This window comes from Staurois parvus, unplaced genomic scaffold (assembly GCF_062004578.1).
Source record: "Staurois parvus isolate SC_StPar_1 unplaced genomic scaffold, SC_StPar_1.0 ptg000101l, whole genome shotgun sequence".
In the NCBI taxonomy this organism is placed as follows: Eukaryota; Metazoa; Chordata; class Amphibia; order Anura; family Ranidae; genus Staurois; species Staurois parvus.
Window position 1 is genome coordinate 773072 of NW_028317897.1, and position 19371 is coordinate 792442.

The window sequence follows — 19371 nt, forward strand, 5'->3', positions numbered from 1 at the left end:
ATCAAATATTCATAATTAATTTTAATATATCTATGTGTATCTATCGATTTATATTTGCAGATTAGTTTAAGCTGGTTGCTATATTTCTTTGAATTTGTTGCACATTTATTCAAATTTGAGAATTGCAATGTTCATCATTGATTTTGATGCACAATATTCTCTCACTTTTTTTGCCATTTGATATATTTTTGATTGGTTTAGGGTGTTTATTGTTTATGAAGCTTATACAGCACAGAGCATTTTCTCTTATACACTATAAAGTTAGCAAAAGACTCCTCCAAAATACACCCAAAGAAAAGCTTGGCACTGGGAAAATTCGTTTCGGTGAACTATTCTGAAGCAGCTATAGGAATCCTGAAGAAGAAGCAGCCATATTTAATCCAGGCAGGTGCCTCGTAGAAAAGTGTACATTACAAAGATGTGGTTCATGTAAAGCTCGTATCTATAGTTAGGAGCTGTATAGATGTAGTCTAGCATCGAATATGGTTTCCCGTTTCCCTCTAGTGTGAAGATGTAGCGACTGTACCCACTTCAAACATGGCCGCTTAGTGCTTTGTTTAGGACTAGAGAGAGGCGGAACGTTCGCTGTGTGGCTCCTGAGCTGGTGGGAAGGTTTTACACGGCGCACTGTTCAGGTCTTCCATGTGTTGTAGCCGCAGGAGAAGCTGATATGGAGGTGTTAGAAGAAGAGTTTGGAGACCTCAGCCAGCAGCAGCTCCTAGCTCCTGTGGACACAGTGGAGGTGAGATCTCAGGCTTCTTCCCTTCTACCTGCATCTGCTATATTATTGTATGGACATGTTATTATTTCACTGTTCATATCTGACAAGACAGTAAGTAAATTGTTTAACCCCTCGCCTACAGGGCACTTATACCCCCTTCCTGCCCAGCCAATTTTCAGCTCTGTCACACTTTGACAATTGCGCAGTCATGCAACACTGTACCCTTATGAAATGTTTATAATTTTTTTTAGACAGAGCTTTATTTTGGTCGTATTTAATCACCTCCTGGGTTTTTTATTTTTCTTAAACCAAAAACCGTTTAAAATTTTGAAAAAAAACAACATTTTTTTTCTTCGTTTTTGTTAAAATTTTGTAAATAAGTGATTTTTCTCCTTTGCTGATGTGCGCTAATGAGGCTGCACTGATGGGCACTGTTAGGCTGCACTGATAGGTGGCACTAATGAGGCACTGGTAGGTGGCATTGATGGGCATTGCCAGGCATCACTCATGGGCACTGACTGGCACTGTTAGGCGGCACTGACTGGCACTGTTAGGCGGCACTGATAGGTGGCACTGAAAGGCAGCTCAGATGGGCACTGATATGTGGCATTGATGTGCACTGGTAGGAACTGAAATGTGGCACTGATGGGTACTGGCAGGTGGCATTGATGAGCACTGACGGACACTGACAGGTGGTGCTGCTGGGGCTACACAGATCATCAGGGCACACTGATCATCAGTGCTCTGATAATCTGTGTACATGTCCCCTCCGAGGAATGCCGATTACCGGCTCTCCTCTCGAGCTGTCAGCGTGACAGCTTGAGAGGAGAGAAATGCCGATAACTGGCATTTCCCTGTTTACATGTGATCAGCTGTGATTGGACACAGCTGATCACATGACCAAGCCGACATCTTCGGCTCTTTCCATTGATCGGTGATCCGCTGTGTCCGAGGTACACAGCGCACCGCCGATCGCCGCGCACTTAGAATGGGAATCAAAGGCTCTCCATACACGTTACAATCTGATTTGTACAATTTCTTTTAGATCTGCCAACAAGTAGGTAGTGCAAGGGCCTGCCTGATTGAGTACAAACCAATTGGACAGCCTAGGTAGGTTGTCCTATTATTATTGTTAAGATAGATATAAGGTTGATTTTACGATCAGATTATTATGTATATGGTGAGCCTTACAATATAACTAAAGCCCATATCTAAGATAGTTTTTGTTAGATTGTCGTAGGGCTAAACCCTATAATTTTATTGCTTTCGGTCTTCCATTGGGGTGAATTGCCTTCACTTCCTGTCCCAGTGACACAGCAGGAAGCGACAGTGAATCGCTCCAAAGTGAATCCATTTAGTTGTCACCAGAACTGGTGCCCAGTGTTGCCAACCATCAATATTTTTACTTGCAGCCAGAAAAAAACAGGCATTTTTCTATATATGGCTGTGATGCTCGGCTCAGAACTGCACATGCCAGGACCATCTGAGTACCTGTTACAGTGTGATTGGGCAGTGCTGGTGGGGGGCTGGTCTGTCATGGTTGTGAAGCACAATATGGATTGGATGCAGGAGGCCACCTGGTAGTATTAGAGTGGGTGTACAAGCACAGTATGGATTGGATGCAGGAGGCCATCTGGTAGTATTAGAGGGGGTGTATAAGCACAGTATGGATTGGATGCAGGAGGCCATCTGGTAGTATTAGAGGGGGTGTACAAGCACAGTATGGATTGGATGCAGGAGGCCATCTGGTAGTATTAGAGGGGGTGTATAAGCACAGTATGGATTGGATGCAGGAGGCCATCTGGTAGTATTAGAGGGGGTGTACAAGCACAGTATGGATTGGATGCAGGAGGCCACCTGGTAGTATTAGAGGGGGTGCACATGCACAGTATGGATTGGATGCAGGAGGCCACCTGGTAGTATTAGAGGGGGTGCATATGCACAGTATGGATTGGATGCAGGAGGCCACCTGGTAGTATTAGAGGGGGTGCACATGCACAGTATGGATTGGATACAGGAGGCCACCTGGTAGTATTAGAGTGGGTGTACAAGCACAGTATGGATTGGATGCAAGAGGCCACCTGGTAGTATTAGAGGGGGTGTACAAGTACAGTATGGATTGGATGCAGGAGGCCACCTGGTAGTATTAGAGGGGGTGCACAAGCACAGTATGGATTGGATGCAGGAGGCCACCTGGTAGTATTAGAGGGGGTGTACAAGTACAGTATGGATTGGATGCAGGAGGCCACCTGGTAGTATTAGAGGGGGTGCACAAGCACAGTATGGATTGGATGCAGGAGGCTACCTGGTAGTATTAGAGTGGGTGTACAAGCACAGTATGGATTGGATGCAGGAGGCCACCTGGTAGTATTAGAGGGGGTGCACAAGCACAATATGGAATAGATGCAGGAGGCCACCTGGTAGAATTAGAGCGGGTGCACAATATGGAATAGATGCAGGAGGCCACCTGGTAGTATTAGAGCGGGTGCACAATATGGAATAGATGCAGGAGGCCACCTGGTAGTATTAGAGGGGGTGCACAAGTACAGTATGGATTGGATGCAAGAGGCCACCTGGTAGTATTAGAGCGGGCACGTGCATTATCCACTGGATGCAGGAGGCCACCTGGTAGTATTAGAGGGGGTGTACAAGCACAGTATGGATTGGATGCAGGAGGCCACCTGGTAGTATTAGAGCGGGTGCACAAGCACAGTATGGAATAGATGCAGGAGGCCACCTGGTAGTATTAGAGCAGGCACATGTGCATTATCCACTGGATGCAGGGGGCCACCTTATAGCATTAGAGCAGATACACAAGTTCAGTACAGGCTGGGTGCGAGGAATCGTGGGACATAGAGTCCCAAAGCAGGAGGTCATCCGATCCAAAAATGAGCACTTTCCAATCCAGAAGTCTAGAGAAGTGCTGCAAGAATAGAAGCAGCCATACAAATTTTGAGTGGGGAAGCTCAAGACTTTGGGAACAAATACTGCTACATAGCCTGGCGATTGTTAATAGTAGCATGGAGTCAGCACGGGGTCACTTGTATTCGAAATAATACTAATACTGCTAACAAAATCAGGGATATACTTTCCCTTTTCAGCAGCCTCTGTCTGGATTTACAGGGATTACCTTGCCCTATAAAGTGGATGGTAAATACCTCTCCTGCTGCCCATGCCACCCAATACTAATGTACTGCAGAAAAGCCACTACCTGAAGATATGTCAGAAAACATCATATAAGGAGTGTTGAATGCCTGGGCATCCACTGAGCTCAGCGTTTCCTTCTGCCAACCCCTATGTCATTACTGTCTTGTAATGACATGGGAGTCAGTGGGAGGGACCACTGAGCGCTGTGGGTGGGGAGCTGCAGGAAATTGATGGCTTCCAAAGAGACTTCCGGTGGCAATGTCTCTGCTCTAGAGCAGCATTCGACAGCAAAAGCAGTAGCGGAGATTATTGTTTACTTCTTTATAGGAAATTTTTATTTTACATATACACATTTTAAAAGAAAGTCAACAATCTCAGCTCCAATTTTTTTTTTCTTCATCAATGCAGCTTCAGCTTCTTACCTATGGATGTCTTTTACAGTTTATTGAAGTCCTTGTAATATTTTTCTTTTGTCTTGCAGGAAAAATGGAAACTGCTGCCAGCTTTTCTCAAGGTACAAAATACTGATTTCCATTGTACCCATGTAAAAATGTGTTATTTGCAACTTAAGAGTATTACTCAATAGCTTGTAATTTGAATTATGTATTCCTGCAGGGTTCTAAGGCTGGTTGTACACATATACTGTAGGTGTCTTTCATTCAACCTGTGGAAAATTAAGAGATTCCAATATCTACACTAAACAGCATGAAAGGAGGAATTTCCACTGACAGCTGTTCGGGCAACTGCAGCACCTGCGGCTGCCTGCATACCTGAATGGTGACTGCATCTGATAGGATGCAGTTGCTTTTCAGCCAATAATTTTCCACCCAGCTCAGGTAATTTTTCAATGGATGTTTTTTGGCTGGCTCAAATTTTGGATGATTGAGCAGGAATCATCAGAAATTCAAGCTGTGTATGGCATGCTATATACTAGTCTTCCTGTAGCTCTTGTCAAAATTTCCTCTCCAAATTCAGATGTGAAAACCTGAAAGCTTTACTACATTATGGAGACCTTAATCAGAAATTATATGTGCCACAGTTATGGCCAAATCTGAAACAGTAGGTTTCTTTATATTTTTGATGGTTTACATGTGTCGTCTGTTAACAGTAGAGGCCTGGCAGGCTGTCAAGATTGCTGAAATATGAAATAGCTGAGTTTTCAGTGGCAGTGTTGTGAAATTTTAGGAAACAATTCTCCACAGCCTCTATAGCTACAGAGGTGAATAGTGCCTTTACTACTTGTTCAGACTATGTACTGTATATATTTTAATGTACATAACCTAGGCACAGGATAACTTTAAAGTGTACTTTACATTTCTTTGATATAATATTAGATATTTTCTTTGGGCGTCAAATATAACAATAGCTTATTTCTAGTGCCACCATTGCCAAAATTATTATTTTTTTATTGCTGCTTGTGTCTTTGTAGAGTTCTCTATATTTTTACTTTGCTGATCCTCCACTCCCCCAGCAGGCAGCGCTCTCCCATGCTTTGGTGGCAGATTGTCCGTCAACGTCCTCATGTCCAGTGCAGGGCTATGGACTCTGCATTGGTCTTGTTGCCGTCAGGACCTTAGACCTCTGGAGTGCAGGGAGAAGAGACTGTAGGGACTAGTGTAGCAGCATTGGGGAGCAGAGAATCAGGTGAGTAAATCTACTATAACAAGTTCATTAGGCCTAACAAGCTGTTACTCTTGCAGAGTGGGTGTCAGCTCTACTACAAAGTAGAACTTTAAAGTTTCCTGGAGTTGACTAAATAAAATAAAACATTTTGCTTTTGATATGCTAATCATTCTGTTTATTTGTTGCATCAAATGAAGGTATCATTGTGATTCCCTTTTCTGCCATTGTTTGCTCCTGACAGGTGAAAGGCCTTGTGAAGCAACACATAGATTCTTTCAATTATTTCATCAATGTGGAGGTAGGTTTTTCCTTAATCACTGAAAACTGAGATATTTAGTGGCGCAAAAGTAAACCTAAGTACTTAGAAGCCATCTTGGCAGATGACAAGTCTAGTCACCTGCACTCTAAAGACTTGTTCACACCATGCAGATCAATGCAAGCTTGCAGGGCACATAGAAAACAATTGTAGCATCCCTACATTGGAATGTAGTCCACTCCCTGGGTGGCTACGGTGGGTCTCCATAAACTCCTGCAAGCCAAGGAGCCCCATCAATTGGGGGACCAGGTAATACTGCTCAAAAATCAACCTTGAAAACAAGAAGGAGCAGTATACAATGGAAGTCTTGAGGTCAGCTGCTGAAATTGCCAACCATTTCTTTTAAAATGTTGATCAAATTGTCTCCATTACTTCATGGAATATCAGTAACGTTTGAGGCATTTTAGCAATAAAAACCTGACGGGTTTTAACTGTACCATACTCTGATTAATCCTAAAAAAATAAAATGTTTTGGCTTTAGATATACTTTAAGGATTTAGGACTTTTGCTTTCTCGGATGTCTCCCTTATTATATTTTGATTTGTCTCACTGAATTATATTTTGCTTGCCTTCTTAGATTAAGAAAATAATGAAAGCGAATGAGAAGGTGACAAGTGACGCTGACCCCATGTGGTACCTTAAGTGAGTTAATGGTGATTGTGAAACAAGTAGGTGTAAGTGGCTGGACTTCCATGGAAACACAATGTGCCCACAGAAAGCTAGCTGTTTCATTAGGAAGGTTTTAAAAACAAATGGATAAGAGGGGCCTACATTGAGTTTATGCTCCTTTCTCTGCTGGTGTATTGCAAATTCCTGTTCTTGTGCAGTTATTACTGCAAGAACTCCACTACACACCAGATATAAATTATAAAACACACAGAACATTTCTCAAACAGACACTGACTTGCATTAAAAAAACATTCTAGATGTCTTAGAACAGAGGTTCCCAACTTGGGGTATGTGTACTCTCAGGGGAATGCACCAGGATGTTTAAGGGGACCCGGAAAATGTAAACGTTGCTTGGTCGCCATGGGTGGGAACTTACTAGGATCCCCCATTCATGCCCGCTTTTTCAGTTGTTTACTGGGTCTCCAGTTTGTGTACTCCCTTATGGAAGAAAAATATATTTGAAATATATTTAAAAAATATTCTTCCCAAATATATTGCCATATATTTGAAATGCTACAATTTTGGCCATATTCAGTATATTTCAAAATATATTTCAATAAATATACAGTTGCAAGAAAAAGTATGTGAACCCCTTGGGATTACGTGGAGTTTTGCATGAATTGGGCATAAAATGTGCTCTGAACGTCCTCTAAGTCACAACAATAGAAGAACACAGTCTGCTGAACATAATACTACACAAACATTAGATGTTGCCATGGTTTAATTGCACATAACATGTAAACATTCATAGTGCAGGGAGGAAAAAGTATGTGAACCTTTGGACTTAATAACTGGTTGACCCTCATGTGGCAGCAATAACCTCAACCAAACGTTTCCTGTAGTTGCAGATCAGACCTGCACAACGATCTGGAGTAATTTTGGACCACTCCTCTTTACAAAACTGTTTCAGTGTAGCAATATTCTTGGGATGTCTGGTGTGAATCGCTCTCTTAAGGTCATGCCACAGCATTTCAATCGGGTTGAGGTCAGGACTCTGACTGGGCCACTCCAGAAGGCGTATTCTGTGCTGTTGCAGCCATTGTTTTGTTGAATTACTTGTATGCTTTGGGTCATTGTCCTGTTGCATCACCCATCCTCTGCGGAGCTTCAGTTGGCGGACAGATGGTCGTACGTTTTCCTGCAAAATGTCTTGATAAACTCTGGAATTCATTTTCCCATCAATGACAACAATCCGTCCAGGCCCTGAGGCAGCAAAGCAGCCCCAAACCATGATGCTCCCTCCGCCATGTTTTACAGTGGGGATGAGGTTTTGATGTTGGTGTGCTGTGCCTTTTTTTTCTCCACACATAGTTGTGTGTTCTTCCCAAACAACTCAATCTTGGTTTCATCTGTCCACAGTATATTTTGCCAGTAGTGCTGTGGAACATCCAGGTGCTCTTTTGCAAACTTCAAACGTGCTGCAATATTCTGTTTGGACAGCAATGGCTTCCTCCGTGGTGTCCTCCCATGTACTCCATTCTTGTTTAATGTTTTCCTTATTGTAGATGTGTCAACAAAACTGTTAGCATGTGCCAGAGATTTCTGTAGGTCTTTAGCTGACACTCTGGGATTCCTCTTTACCTCATGCAGCATTCTGCGCTGTGCTCGTGCAGTAATTTTTACAGGACGACCACGCCTAGGGAGAGTAGCAACAGTGCTAAACTTTCTCCATTTGTAGACAGTCTGTCTTACCGTGGACACATGAACATCAAGGCTTTTGGAGATACTTTCGTAACCCTTTCCAGCTTCATGCAAGTCAACAATTCTTGATCGTAGGTCTTCTAAGAGCTCTTTTCTGCGAGGCATGGTTCACATCAGACAGTGCTTCTTGAAACCAGTAAACCCAAAACAGGTGTGTATTTTTTAAGGGCAGGACAGCTGTCAGCAACACATCCAATATCATCACACTGATTGGAGTCAAGGTTGGCTCGATCCTGGCTCCAATTAGCTCTGGGAGAAAGCATTAAGCTAGGGCCTCACATACTTTTTCCTCCCTGCACTGTGAATGTTTACATGTTATGTGCAATTAAACCATGGCAACATCTAGTGTTTGTGTAGTATTATGTTCAGCAGACTGTGTTCTTCTATTGTGACTTAGATAACGTTCAGAGTACGTTTTATGCCCAATTCATGCAAAACTCCACGTAATCCCAAGGGGTTCACATACTTTTTCTTGCAACTGTATATCTATATACTGCATGTTGAAATGCATTTTTATTACAGAATATATGAAAAATATTTTTAAAAATACATTTCAAATATACTGTATGTCTTTAAAAATACAAATCTACATTTTTGGAATGCATTTACAAATATATGTAAAAGTATATTTTTTAAACATATATTCAGAGTTTTTTTAAGATCTAAAAAAGTAATTTTAACATATATATTTGTAAATGCATTCCAAAAATGTAGATTTGTATTTTTAACCCCTTTACGCCAGCCGCACACAAATGTGCATCCTCCCGTCGCCTGGACCTAGACGCCGAGCGGCCACACATTTGCGTTCATGTAAGAAAAAACATATGTGCTGAGTGTGCGCGCTCCCAGCACATATGTCCGGTACTCACAGAAAGGTCCCGGTCTGCTCTTTAGATCGGGACCTTTCCCGATCTTGGGACCGCCGTGATGACGCGTCACGGCGGTCACATGATCCCTAAACCACGCCCAACTCGCCTCCCAGTGTCTGAAACTCTTAATGGGCCGGGAGGCGCTGGTGGGAAGGGGTTAAAGACATACAGCATATTTGAAATGTATTTTTAAAAATATTTTTCATATTTTTTTAAATTTTTAATTTTATTTAATGTTGTAACGCATTTCAACATGCAGTGTATGTACCGTATTTGCCGGCGTATAAGACGACCCCCTACTTTTCCTGCTAAAATGTAGTGTTTGGGCTATACTCGCCCTATAAGACTACCCCTCTTCCAATGCACACCAGTGGGAGGAATAGTGCCCCATCATTGGTATTAGTGGCAGGAATAGTGCCCCATCATTGGTATCAGTGGGAGGAATAGTGCCCCATCATTGGTGTCAGTGGGAGGAATAGTGTCCCATCATTGATATTAGAGGGAGGAATAGTGCCCCATCATTGGCATTAGTGGCAGGAATAGTGCCCCATCATTAGTATCAGTGGGGGGGAATAGGTGCCCCATCATTGGTATCAGTGTCAGGAATAGTGGCCCATCATTAGTATCAGTGGGGGGAATAAGTGGCCCATCATTAGTATCAGTGGGGGGAATAGGTGCCCCATCATTGGTATCAGTGGCAGGAATAGTGCCCCATCATTGGTATCAGTGGCAGGAATAGTGCCCCATCATTAGTATCAGTGGGGGGAATAGTGCCCCATCATTGGTGCCAGTGGGAGGAATAGTGTCCCAACATTGGTGTCAGTGGGAGGAATAGTGCCCCATCATTGGTGTCAGTGGGAGGAATAGTGCCCCATCATTGGTGTCAGTGGGAGGAATAGTGCCCCATCATTGGTGTCAGTGGGAGGAATAGTGCCCCATCATTGGTGTCAGTGGGAGGAATAGTGCCCCATCATTGGTGTCAGTGGGAGGAATAGTGCCCCATCATTGGTATCAGTGGCAGGAATAGTGCCCCATCATTAGTATCAGTGGCAGGAATAGTGCCCCATCATTAGTATCAGTGGCAGGAATAGTGCCCCATCATTAGTATCAGTGGCAGGAATAGTGCCCCATCATTAGTATCAGTGGCGGGAATAGTGCCCCATCATTAGTATCAGTGGGGGGAATAGGTGCCCAATAATTGGTATCAGTGGGAGGAATAGTGTCCCATCATTGATATTAGAGGGAGGAATAGTGCCCCATCATTGGCATTAGTGGCAGGAATAGTGCCCCATCATTGGCATTAGTGGCAGGAATAGTGCCCCATCATTGGCATTAGTGGCAGGAATAGTGCCCCATCATTAGTATCAGTGGGGGGGAATAGGTGCCCCATCATTGGTATCAGTGTCAGGAATAGTGGCCCATCATTAGTATCAGTGGGGGGAATAGGTGCCCCATCATTGGTATCAGTGGCAGGAATAGTGCCCCATCATTGGTGTCAGTGGGAGGAATAGTGCTCCATCATTGGTATCAGTGACACCAGTGATGGGGCACTATTCCTCCCACTGACACCAATTACACTTGCTGACCCTGTTCTAGTATGGTGCTGCTGCAACCAGCATATGTGGTCGCAGCAGCACCTCTACACTGAACACTTACCTGCTGCTCCTGAACTCGATTTTCGCGGGGCCGCTCGGCTCCGCCCCCTCGCCGGTGATTGGCTGCCTGTGTGCCTTTCCTGAGCTACAGTTCTGGCGGCCAATCACCGGTGAGGAGGCGGAGCCGAGCAGCCGCGTGAACATCCAGTGGCCGAACTGAAGGAGCAGCCGTGCTTCCTGGACCGGATCGTCGTGGGACCGGAGCCAGGTAAGAAACAGCCCCTGCCCACCCCTGTACTTAGTGTCCCTTCCGTTGGAAGGGGGGGGGCGGCGGCGGCACCGCGCCGCCCCCCTAAAAAGTGTCAGTATGCCGTATACCGACATATAAGACGACCCCCGACTTTTGAGAAGATTTTCAAGGGGTAAAAAGTCGTCTTATACGCCGGAAAATACGGCGTGTGTGTGTGTGTACACACAAATTGTATATGGCCAAAATTGTAGCATTTCAAATATATGACAATATGTTTGGGAAGATTATACGGGCTGTATAATTCTGAATCAAAAGACATTTACAGTTTGTCAGCACTGGGTTACATTTAGTTTGGGTCCTGGTGCTCCTGTGGCTCTGTTTGTAAAAGTACACTTATTACAGAATTCAATGGTTTTAAAGTATACTGCTTGTTGACATGTTTCTGGTGGCATCAGTGGTACTGAGTGATTGGGGTGGCACTATTTATGGAAATGGACTGCCAAGAAATATGCAAGTGAGGTAAGGTTCTGAACCACTATCCTAGAAGATAGGTTAATTGGTATATTGGCAGCCCTAAAGAAGCTAAGGAAAATTGATGCTAGGTTTTATGTGGATTTTATAAAACTCATGCAGGCCATAGATGGGTCGAAAACCAGCCGTTTTTTTAACAAAAAAAATGACAAATCGGTCGTTCAATAGGCCAACGTTACCACCAACGGTAAAAAAAATCGGCCGATTTTCGTCCCGTCTATGGCCGGCATTTAATTACTTCTGTCCCTGCAGAGAGCTCCGCTGTTATATTTGACATTAAAAAGTATAGCGGTTGCAACATTGTATCTATTTGTATCCATTTCGGATACAGATGTTTTTATTTGGATTAGCGGACTGGAATTCTTCTTCTTTTTCTTCTTCTTCTTTCAGGTCACGGCTCATGCGCAGATTTTTTATCGGTAAAAAAATCAGATCGGCCGATTTTTTTTCCAACTTTACCGACTAAAAAAATGTGCCAAAATCCAGACAAATGGCTGACCAATTAACCCATTAACGGTGCGAAAATCGGCCAAATTTTTTTTTTTGGACGAAAAATCTGCTGATTTTCGACCCATCTATGGCCTGCATTAGGTTTAGGTACACCTGATATGAGAGCTGCCATTTCTCACCTTCCTCTGAAAACTGTGGGTGCATGCCTTCAGTACATCTGGGTCTTAAATAATTTTGCAGCAAGTTCTGATCCCTTTTTTTTTTTTTTTTTTATACTTCCACACCAGAATCTTGAACTACTGAGGCTAGAGCTTCAGCATAGCAACCATGCCATTGGCATTTTCAGCAGTAAAGGTCACTGAACGCAGCCTGCATATTTCATGATGAGTAAATTGACTGGCCTTTCTGTCTTATAGTGAAACTCACTTCAGATGTTTTATGATGTGAATAAAGTTTACAACCTCTGGCAGTTTTTATTGCTCTCTGCATCTCTGTTATGCTGGCCAAATACGTTTCAATCTCTACACACCCTCTCGTAGAGTTTCTTAAATCTGTAATATGAGGACAAGCCTAAACAATACGTTAGCTTTTGTATCAAATCTCAAACGTCCTTACACTACATAGTTGTTGGTAGATCTGAATGAGATTGCACAGTAGTTAGGTTGCATAGCTTATGGTCAGCTTTAGATCTGACAGTTTTCATCTCCAACAAGGACACAGACCGCAGTAAAACCAACCTACCTATACACTGCTCAGTGGAAACAAAATGGCTGGAGTTCTTGTTTAAACATTGTTGACCGAATAAATGTTCAACGATTGATTATTTGTTGCCATTAATGTATCCTTATTTTTTCCCAAAAGGTACCTCAATATATATGTTGGAGTTCCAGATGTTGAAGAAAGCTTCAATGTCACCCGACCAGTGTCTCCTCATGAGGTACAGAAATCTTGCATGAATTAATATTTGGTCTTTTTTTTTTTTTTTAATTGGCTTTAGGTTTTATTCTAAGAAATCTTCAAAACCATTCTGCCTTTGTTTTATCCTCCCAGTGTCGTCTGCGAGACATGACATATTCTGCTCCTATCACAGTTGATATTGAATATACCAGAGGAAGTCAGAGGATTATCCGCAATGCTCTACCAATTGGCAGGTGACAAAAAGCAATGAGATTTCAAAGTGTCATGCAACAAAGTTTTTGGATGGGGGTGGAGAAAGATTTGAATCCTTCCCTTGTATAGCCTCCTTGGGGAGAGTTCTGGTGCCTGGACTGGAAATGAAAGGGAACTCTTTGTAAAGAATATTTTTTGGATTTATTGACACTTCAGTCTCTAAAATAAATATTTATAACTTTGCCGTTTTGTATATACATTGCATTCTGATGAAAATACCTGAAAATGAAGAATCATTTGCAGAATGGTCACCAGATCAGGAACAGAATCTCTCCAGTGTGGACACACAGAAATAAGCTGGAGCCAAGTTATTTCTGCCATCAGTGTTGTGGATGCACCCTGCTATACATTTCTTTGCCAAATCAGGACCTTCTGTTTACAAAAAAAAAAAAAAAATTACCCACTTGCCTGGGACATGTATACAGATCAGCAGTCATAGAAATGTCAAAACCTATCTGAATGCTGAATGCTAAATTTTAATCCAAGGGGTCAGAATAACCAGGCAACTTGGATTTTCAGAAGATGGTCAGCAATGGCAGCCACAATATATCTCTCTCTCAGGTTGCTTTTAAGGCAGATCTCTAGGCAAATGGCTTTTAGTCTTTACTGGTGTGTATAAAAGTTACTTCTGATGAGGTATACCCCATGGCCAAGATCTTTGCCCGTTCCTATAAATGTACACTTCAGCTATCCTATCTGGCTGAATTAAAGTGTAAATTTACAAGACTGGGAAGTGATCCTAGGCACAGGATACACCTCATTAGTGGTAGATTTTTTTTTTTAATAGAACAGTAAAGACTACTGGATCTTTGCTTTGAGTTCTGCTTTAAAACCAGACCAGAGGTAGTACCACAATAAACCTTTGCTACCTCTATGATCCTAAGGTACAACCATATATTAATTTGAAATGTCAGCAGTCCCGATAAGCTTCCAGAACTTTTTCACATTTGTGAATTTCTATACATGTTTAGCTTTATTTTATTTTTATTCCGGTTGGATTGCTCTCCCTGACATTTCTTATGTTTTATTTTTAATTTCAGGATGCCGATTATGCTTCGCAGTTCCAACTGTGTTCTGACAGGGAAGACTCCAGCTGAGTTTGCCAAGTTAAATGAATGCCCTCTGGATCCAGGTCAGAGAAGACCTTCTTCTGTAGGGAAATGTTTATTTAGATGCATTAAAGGATGCTGCTGTTAGAAGGAAAAAATTTAGCAGCTTGTTGCATACGCTTGTACTGTAGATTCCCACATTAGCTGAACTCCAATCTTCAGTCTTGCAGTTGTACAGGCTCCTCTCTGGTATTGGAATTTTTTACTCGATTTCTGCAGTCTTTGAGCTTCTTGATGTGCATTAGAAGATGCTTTAAGTTAGGTAGAACTTGTCTTCTTTCCTGGATGGAGGACTTTATGCTTAGTTTAGCCCCAACCTGAATGTCGTTGGCTCGCCCTTTCATTTATTGGGTTTTAGTTCTCTAAATCATGGAGGCTCGGCATCATATGTGGGTGTTACCTAGGGTGGTCTGCATGGAAATAGAGCCTGTCTAAATTTGCTGGCTTCTCCAGACTGACATCCACCCATCAAGGTAGTATTTGAGGCCTTGAAAGAAGTATTCATACCCCTTGAAATTTTTGTCATGTTACAACCAAAAATGTAAATCTATTTTATTGGGATTTTATGTGATCGACCAACACAAAGTGGCACATAATTGTGAAGTGAAAGGAAAATGATAAATGTTTTTCGAAATTCTTTACAAATAAATATTGGGAAAAGTGTGGCGTTCATTTGTATTTAGCCCCCCTGGGTCAATACTTTGTAGAACCGCCTTTCGCTGCAATTACATCTGCAAGTCTTTTTGGGGATGTCTCTACCAGCTTTGCACATCTAGAAAGTGAAAATTTTGCCCATTTTTACGTGCAAAATAGCTCAAGCTCTGTCTGATTGGATGGAGAGCGTCTGTGAACAGCAATTTTCAAGTCTTGCCACAGATTCTCAATTGGATTTAGGTCTGGACTTTGACTGGGCCATTCTAACACATATGCTTTGATCTAAACCATTCCATTGTAGCTCTGGCTGTATGTTTAGGGTCGTTGTCCTGCTGGAAGGTGAACCTCCGCCCCAGTCTCAAGTCTTTTGCAGACTCTAACAGGTTTTCTTCTAATGTTTTATTCTAAGATCCCTGTATTTGGCTTCATCCATCTTCCCATCAACTCTGACCAGCTTCCCTGTCCCTACTGAAGAAATGCATCCCCACAACATGATGCTGCCACCACCATGTTTCACAGTGGGGATGGTGTGTTTAGGGTGATGTGCAGTGTTAGTTTTCCACCACACATAGCGTTTTGCTCTTAAAAAGTTAAATTTTGGTCTCATCTGACCAGAGCAACTTTCTTCTGTTTGCTGTGTCCCCCACATGGCTTCTCAGAAACTGGAAAACGGGACTTCTTATGGCTTTCTTTCAACATTGGCTTTCTTCTTGCCACTCTTCCATAAAGGCCAGATATGTGGAGTGGACAACTAATAGTTGTCCTGTGGACAGATTCTCCCACCTGAGCTGTGGATCTCTGCAGCTCCTCCAGAGTTACCATGGGCGTCGTGGCTGCTTTTCTGTTTAATGCTCTCCTTGCCCGGCCTGTCAGTTTAGGTGGACAGCCATGTCTTTGTAGCTTTGCAGTTGTGCCATACTCTTTCCATTTTCAGATGATAGATTGAACAGTGCTCCATGAGATGTTCAAAGCTTGAGATATTTTTCTTTAAACTTCTCCAGAACTTTATCCCTGACCTGTTTGATGTGTTCCTTGGCCTTCGTGATGCTGTTTGTTCACTAATGTTCTCTAACAAACCTCTGAGGGCTTCACAGAACAGCTGTATTTATACTGAGATTAAATTACACACAGGTGGACTCTATTTACTAATTAGATGATTTCTAAAGGCGGTTGGTTCAAATGACAAATGCACACCACACTTTTCAGATATTTATTTGTAAAAAATTTTCAAAAACCATTTATCATTTTCCTTCCACTACACAATTATGTGTCACTTTGTGTTGTTCTATCACATAAAATCTCAATAAAATACCTTTTGTTTTTGGTCGTAACATGACAAAATGTAGAGGATTTCAAGGGGTATGAATACTTTTTCAAGGCACTGTATGTACAGCACTGTGATGGGCCCTCACATTATCCTTAGATTACCAGCATTGCATAATATGTTGGATGTACTGGGATGAGGTAGGGAGACCAGAGAAGGCAAAAAAAATAATCCGATTAAACTTCAGTTTTAAAAATCATATGCTAAAATTGTCTTTTTTTTTTTTTTGTTTGTTTGTTTTCCAATTGTTTATGGAGCAGCATTGTTCAATACACCCATTTGTCATCACTAACATGAAAGGCCCACAAGGTGCATGTGCTATGTTGCTTTGTGCATGGAAACTTTTGATTCAACCAATAATTTTTTGGGGGGAGGAGAGGATTACAACTGCTGTAATTGCAACTGTGCCTGAATTTCCAGATCATGCTAGAATCTCAACAAAGCATGAGGCACACATTTGGGTTCCCTTTATTTATATTTTGCAGCATGACAAAACACGCCAGGTTCAGGGCCAAAATTTGGTCTTTGAGGTTCTTTGATGCGAGACAGATGTGCATAGGGTGGGCAGCCCATGCAAGTGAAAAAATGTCAGAAGGGTGGTCTTACTTGGCATGTTTGTTAACTAGAAATGGTCTCACCTGTGGAGCAATGTAGAGTACATCCTTGTAAAGAATGTTTTCCCATTGTTTTTGCAGGTGGTTACTTTATTGTTAAAGGTGTGGAAAAGGTCATTCTAATTCAAGAGCAGCTGTCTAAAAACAGAATTATTGTGGAAGCAGACAGGAAAGGAACTGTTGGAGCCTCTGTTACCAGGTATATGCAGATCTTTGATTTCTGATAGCTATTCAGAATGCTTACAATCAGAAGAGTATATTTGTACAAGTTGTTGCAAGTCACTAGTGTTACCTGTTTCTGTGCACCACTCTTATCGATTTGTTGTCCATGTCCTCTAAAACATTGCATGGTAACCTAGGCTCATTAGGAATCAAAAATAGCATTTTGTCTGATTTGTGGTTCTCTGTGACCCAAGTACTATGTTTTATTAATTCCCATGTCAACCCATGGCCAGAGAGATTTTGTACCTTCATAATGGTCATGATTCTGGTTGAAGAACTTTGGTTTTTTTTTTCTGGATTATTGGGCTGTTCATACTATGGTGTTTTACCCCTTCTGTACCACAACGGGTGGCGACATTTATTTATTTATTACAGGTACTTATACAGCGCCATCAATTTACACAGCGATTTACATATATTGTACATTCACATCAGTCACTAACCCTCAAGGGGTGTACAATCTAAAGTCCTTGACTTACATTCATACATACACATACTAGGGACAATTTAGACAGGATCCAATTAACCTACCAGCATGTCTTTGGAGTGTGAGAGGAAACCGGAGTACCCGAAGGAAACCCAAGCAGGCACAGGGAGAACATGCAAACTCTAGGCAGGTGGTGCCATGGTTGGGATGCGACATGTGTTTAAATGCTTTGGTTTGATTTCCATTTTTTAAGTTTAATCTAAGATAACAGGTGTGACAGAAAACTCAAACTGATACATGAGCAAAACTTGAATATATCAGTCTCCTTATTTCCTGGTCACTGTATACATATAGAAAGTTCTCTGAGCATCTTGTAATATTATCAATAAAACCTAACAATGGTCCTAACCCTTTCATCTCTATTCAGAGTTAGAAGCATTCATTCTGAGTGGCACCCCAATAAAACTTCTGACCTTCGTGGTTCATGCATTATTTTGTGGCAGGGCACAGCAACAAGAGTTAGTGCATTAATGTTGCATTACAAGGCACATCCATCAGAAGGTGTGTTGAGGTGCCATTCAGAATGAATTGCACTTCATTGTACCAATGTATTTATTTTTGTGTTGCAGTAGCACGTGGTCCATCTCCTCATTGTGACAACAATGTGTGAAAGGAGTGGTGTGTGCTTTTTTTTTTTTCATGGCTGCCTGTCTCTCTATCAGTGACGTTATCCACGCTCCTTTTCCTTGAAACATAGATGGAAATCTTACCACAATAAGCAGAATTCCCACCCTTAACAGTTGTCACTGGCCAGAACAGTTTTGGTTTTCCATCGTTTTCCCTTACACTGACAATGGTTCCAGTTAAATAGGTGAGCTTAGAACTCTGTTTTGTGGAAATGAAATAAAAACCTGACAGAGCTTCTAACTCTTCCAGACCAAAACCTAAAAGGAAGAAAAAGGTACTTCCCTGGAATTATTTTTGAATACATATAACTTGTATAGCTATATGTTACAGACTATTAGAGTGGATCTCCAGCTAAAATGTTCTATTTTTCTAGTTTTGAGTAGAGGGGAACGGGTTAGAACTACTTGGGTGTTATTGCTATTAATACATGATGTCCAGAGTTCCTTTTGTATTTATACAGTGACTGGGAAATGAGATATATTTAAGTTTTTTACTCATTAATTTTCATTGGTTTGACTTTTATCCCAGTGGTGCCTCACATCTGTCATCTTAGATTAACCTTAAAAAGTCACTAAATTCACAAAGCAAACAAATAAAATCATATTCAATACCTTCAGTGGCATTCTTCTCTTTGTCTGGCATTGTCAAGACAACCCATCCATAAAAATACTTTGTGAATCTCCTCAGCTCCCACTTCCATTATGAGAGTGACTGTTTGATCTGCATGGTCCTACTGTATGTGGGAATGTAGCCATCCTCCTCTGCCAGCTCCTGAAAGGACTGCAGTAATATATGCCACATCCAGTGCCGGCATTTTGTAGCACAATACAACACCTTTTGATGAAATCCATGCTATCGACCTGAATAAATAACAAAAAGGGGCCCGTTCGCTGTAGAATTGTCAGGTGCATAGAGGGCTGGGAAATGTAGTTTTGAGCAGACCAGGGCTTGTGTCTGCAAAAGACATGTACTACCTGCTACCACAAAGAGGAAGTGGAAGCTCTGTTGTGGAGGGTCACAAAACGACAATTTACCACGCAACAAAACTGTATGGGAAGGAAGTTTTAACAAACTGTGGTGGTATAGTACACTATGCTGGGTTTGGAAATTAGTTAAACATGGAATGTTTAACAACATATTTGAAAAGTAAAATTGGAAATTTGGTTGAAAGAATGCCCACATCCACTTTAATTTTTTCATAGATGAACAATTGGGATTATTTTGATTGGATAGCAAGGTGTGTGAATTTCTTTATCCATGAGGGGCTATATCCTCTGGTCACAATAAAATCT

General features: G+C 41.9%; 1 protein-coding gene across 1 annotated transcript in view; it reads left to right on the top strand.

Moving 5' to 3' along the window:
• The first annotated feature begins 600 nt into the window (after positions 1–600).
• POLR3B (RNA polymerase III subunit B) overlaps positions 601–19371 on the top strand; it is a 139361-nt gene continuing 120590 nt past the window's right edge. Inside the window, exons 1-8 of the mRNA XM_089671194.1 lie at positions 601–742; positions 4350–4382; positions 5733–5789; positions 6385–6449; positions 12734–12809; positions 12923–13023; positions 14083–14174; positions 16825–16942. Of these exons, the coding sequence (XP_089527320.1) occupies positions 671–742; positions 4350–4382; positions 5733–5789; positions 6385–6449; positions 12734–12809; positions 12923–13023; positions 14083–14174; positions 16825–16942 (614 nt within the window). The 5' untranslated portion in view covers positions 601–670. The remainder of the gene's footprint in view (positions 743–4349; positions 4383–5732; positions 5790–6384; positions 6450–12733; positions 12810–12922; positions 13024–14082; positions 14175–16824; positions 16943–19371) is intronic.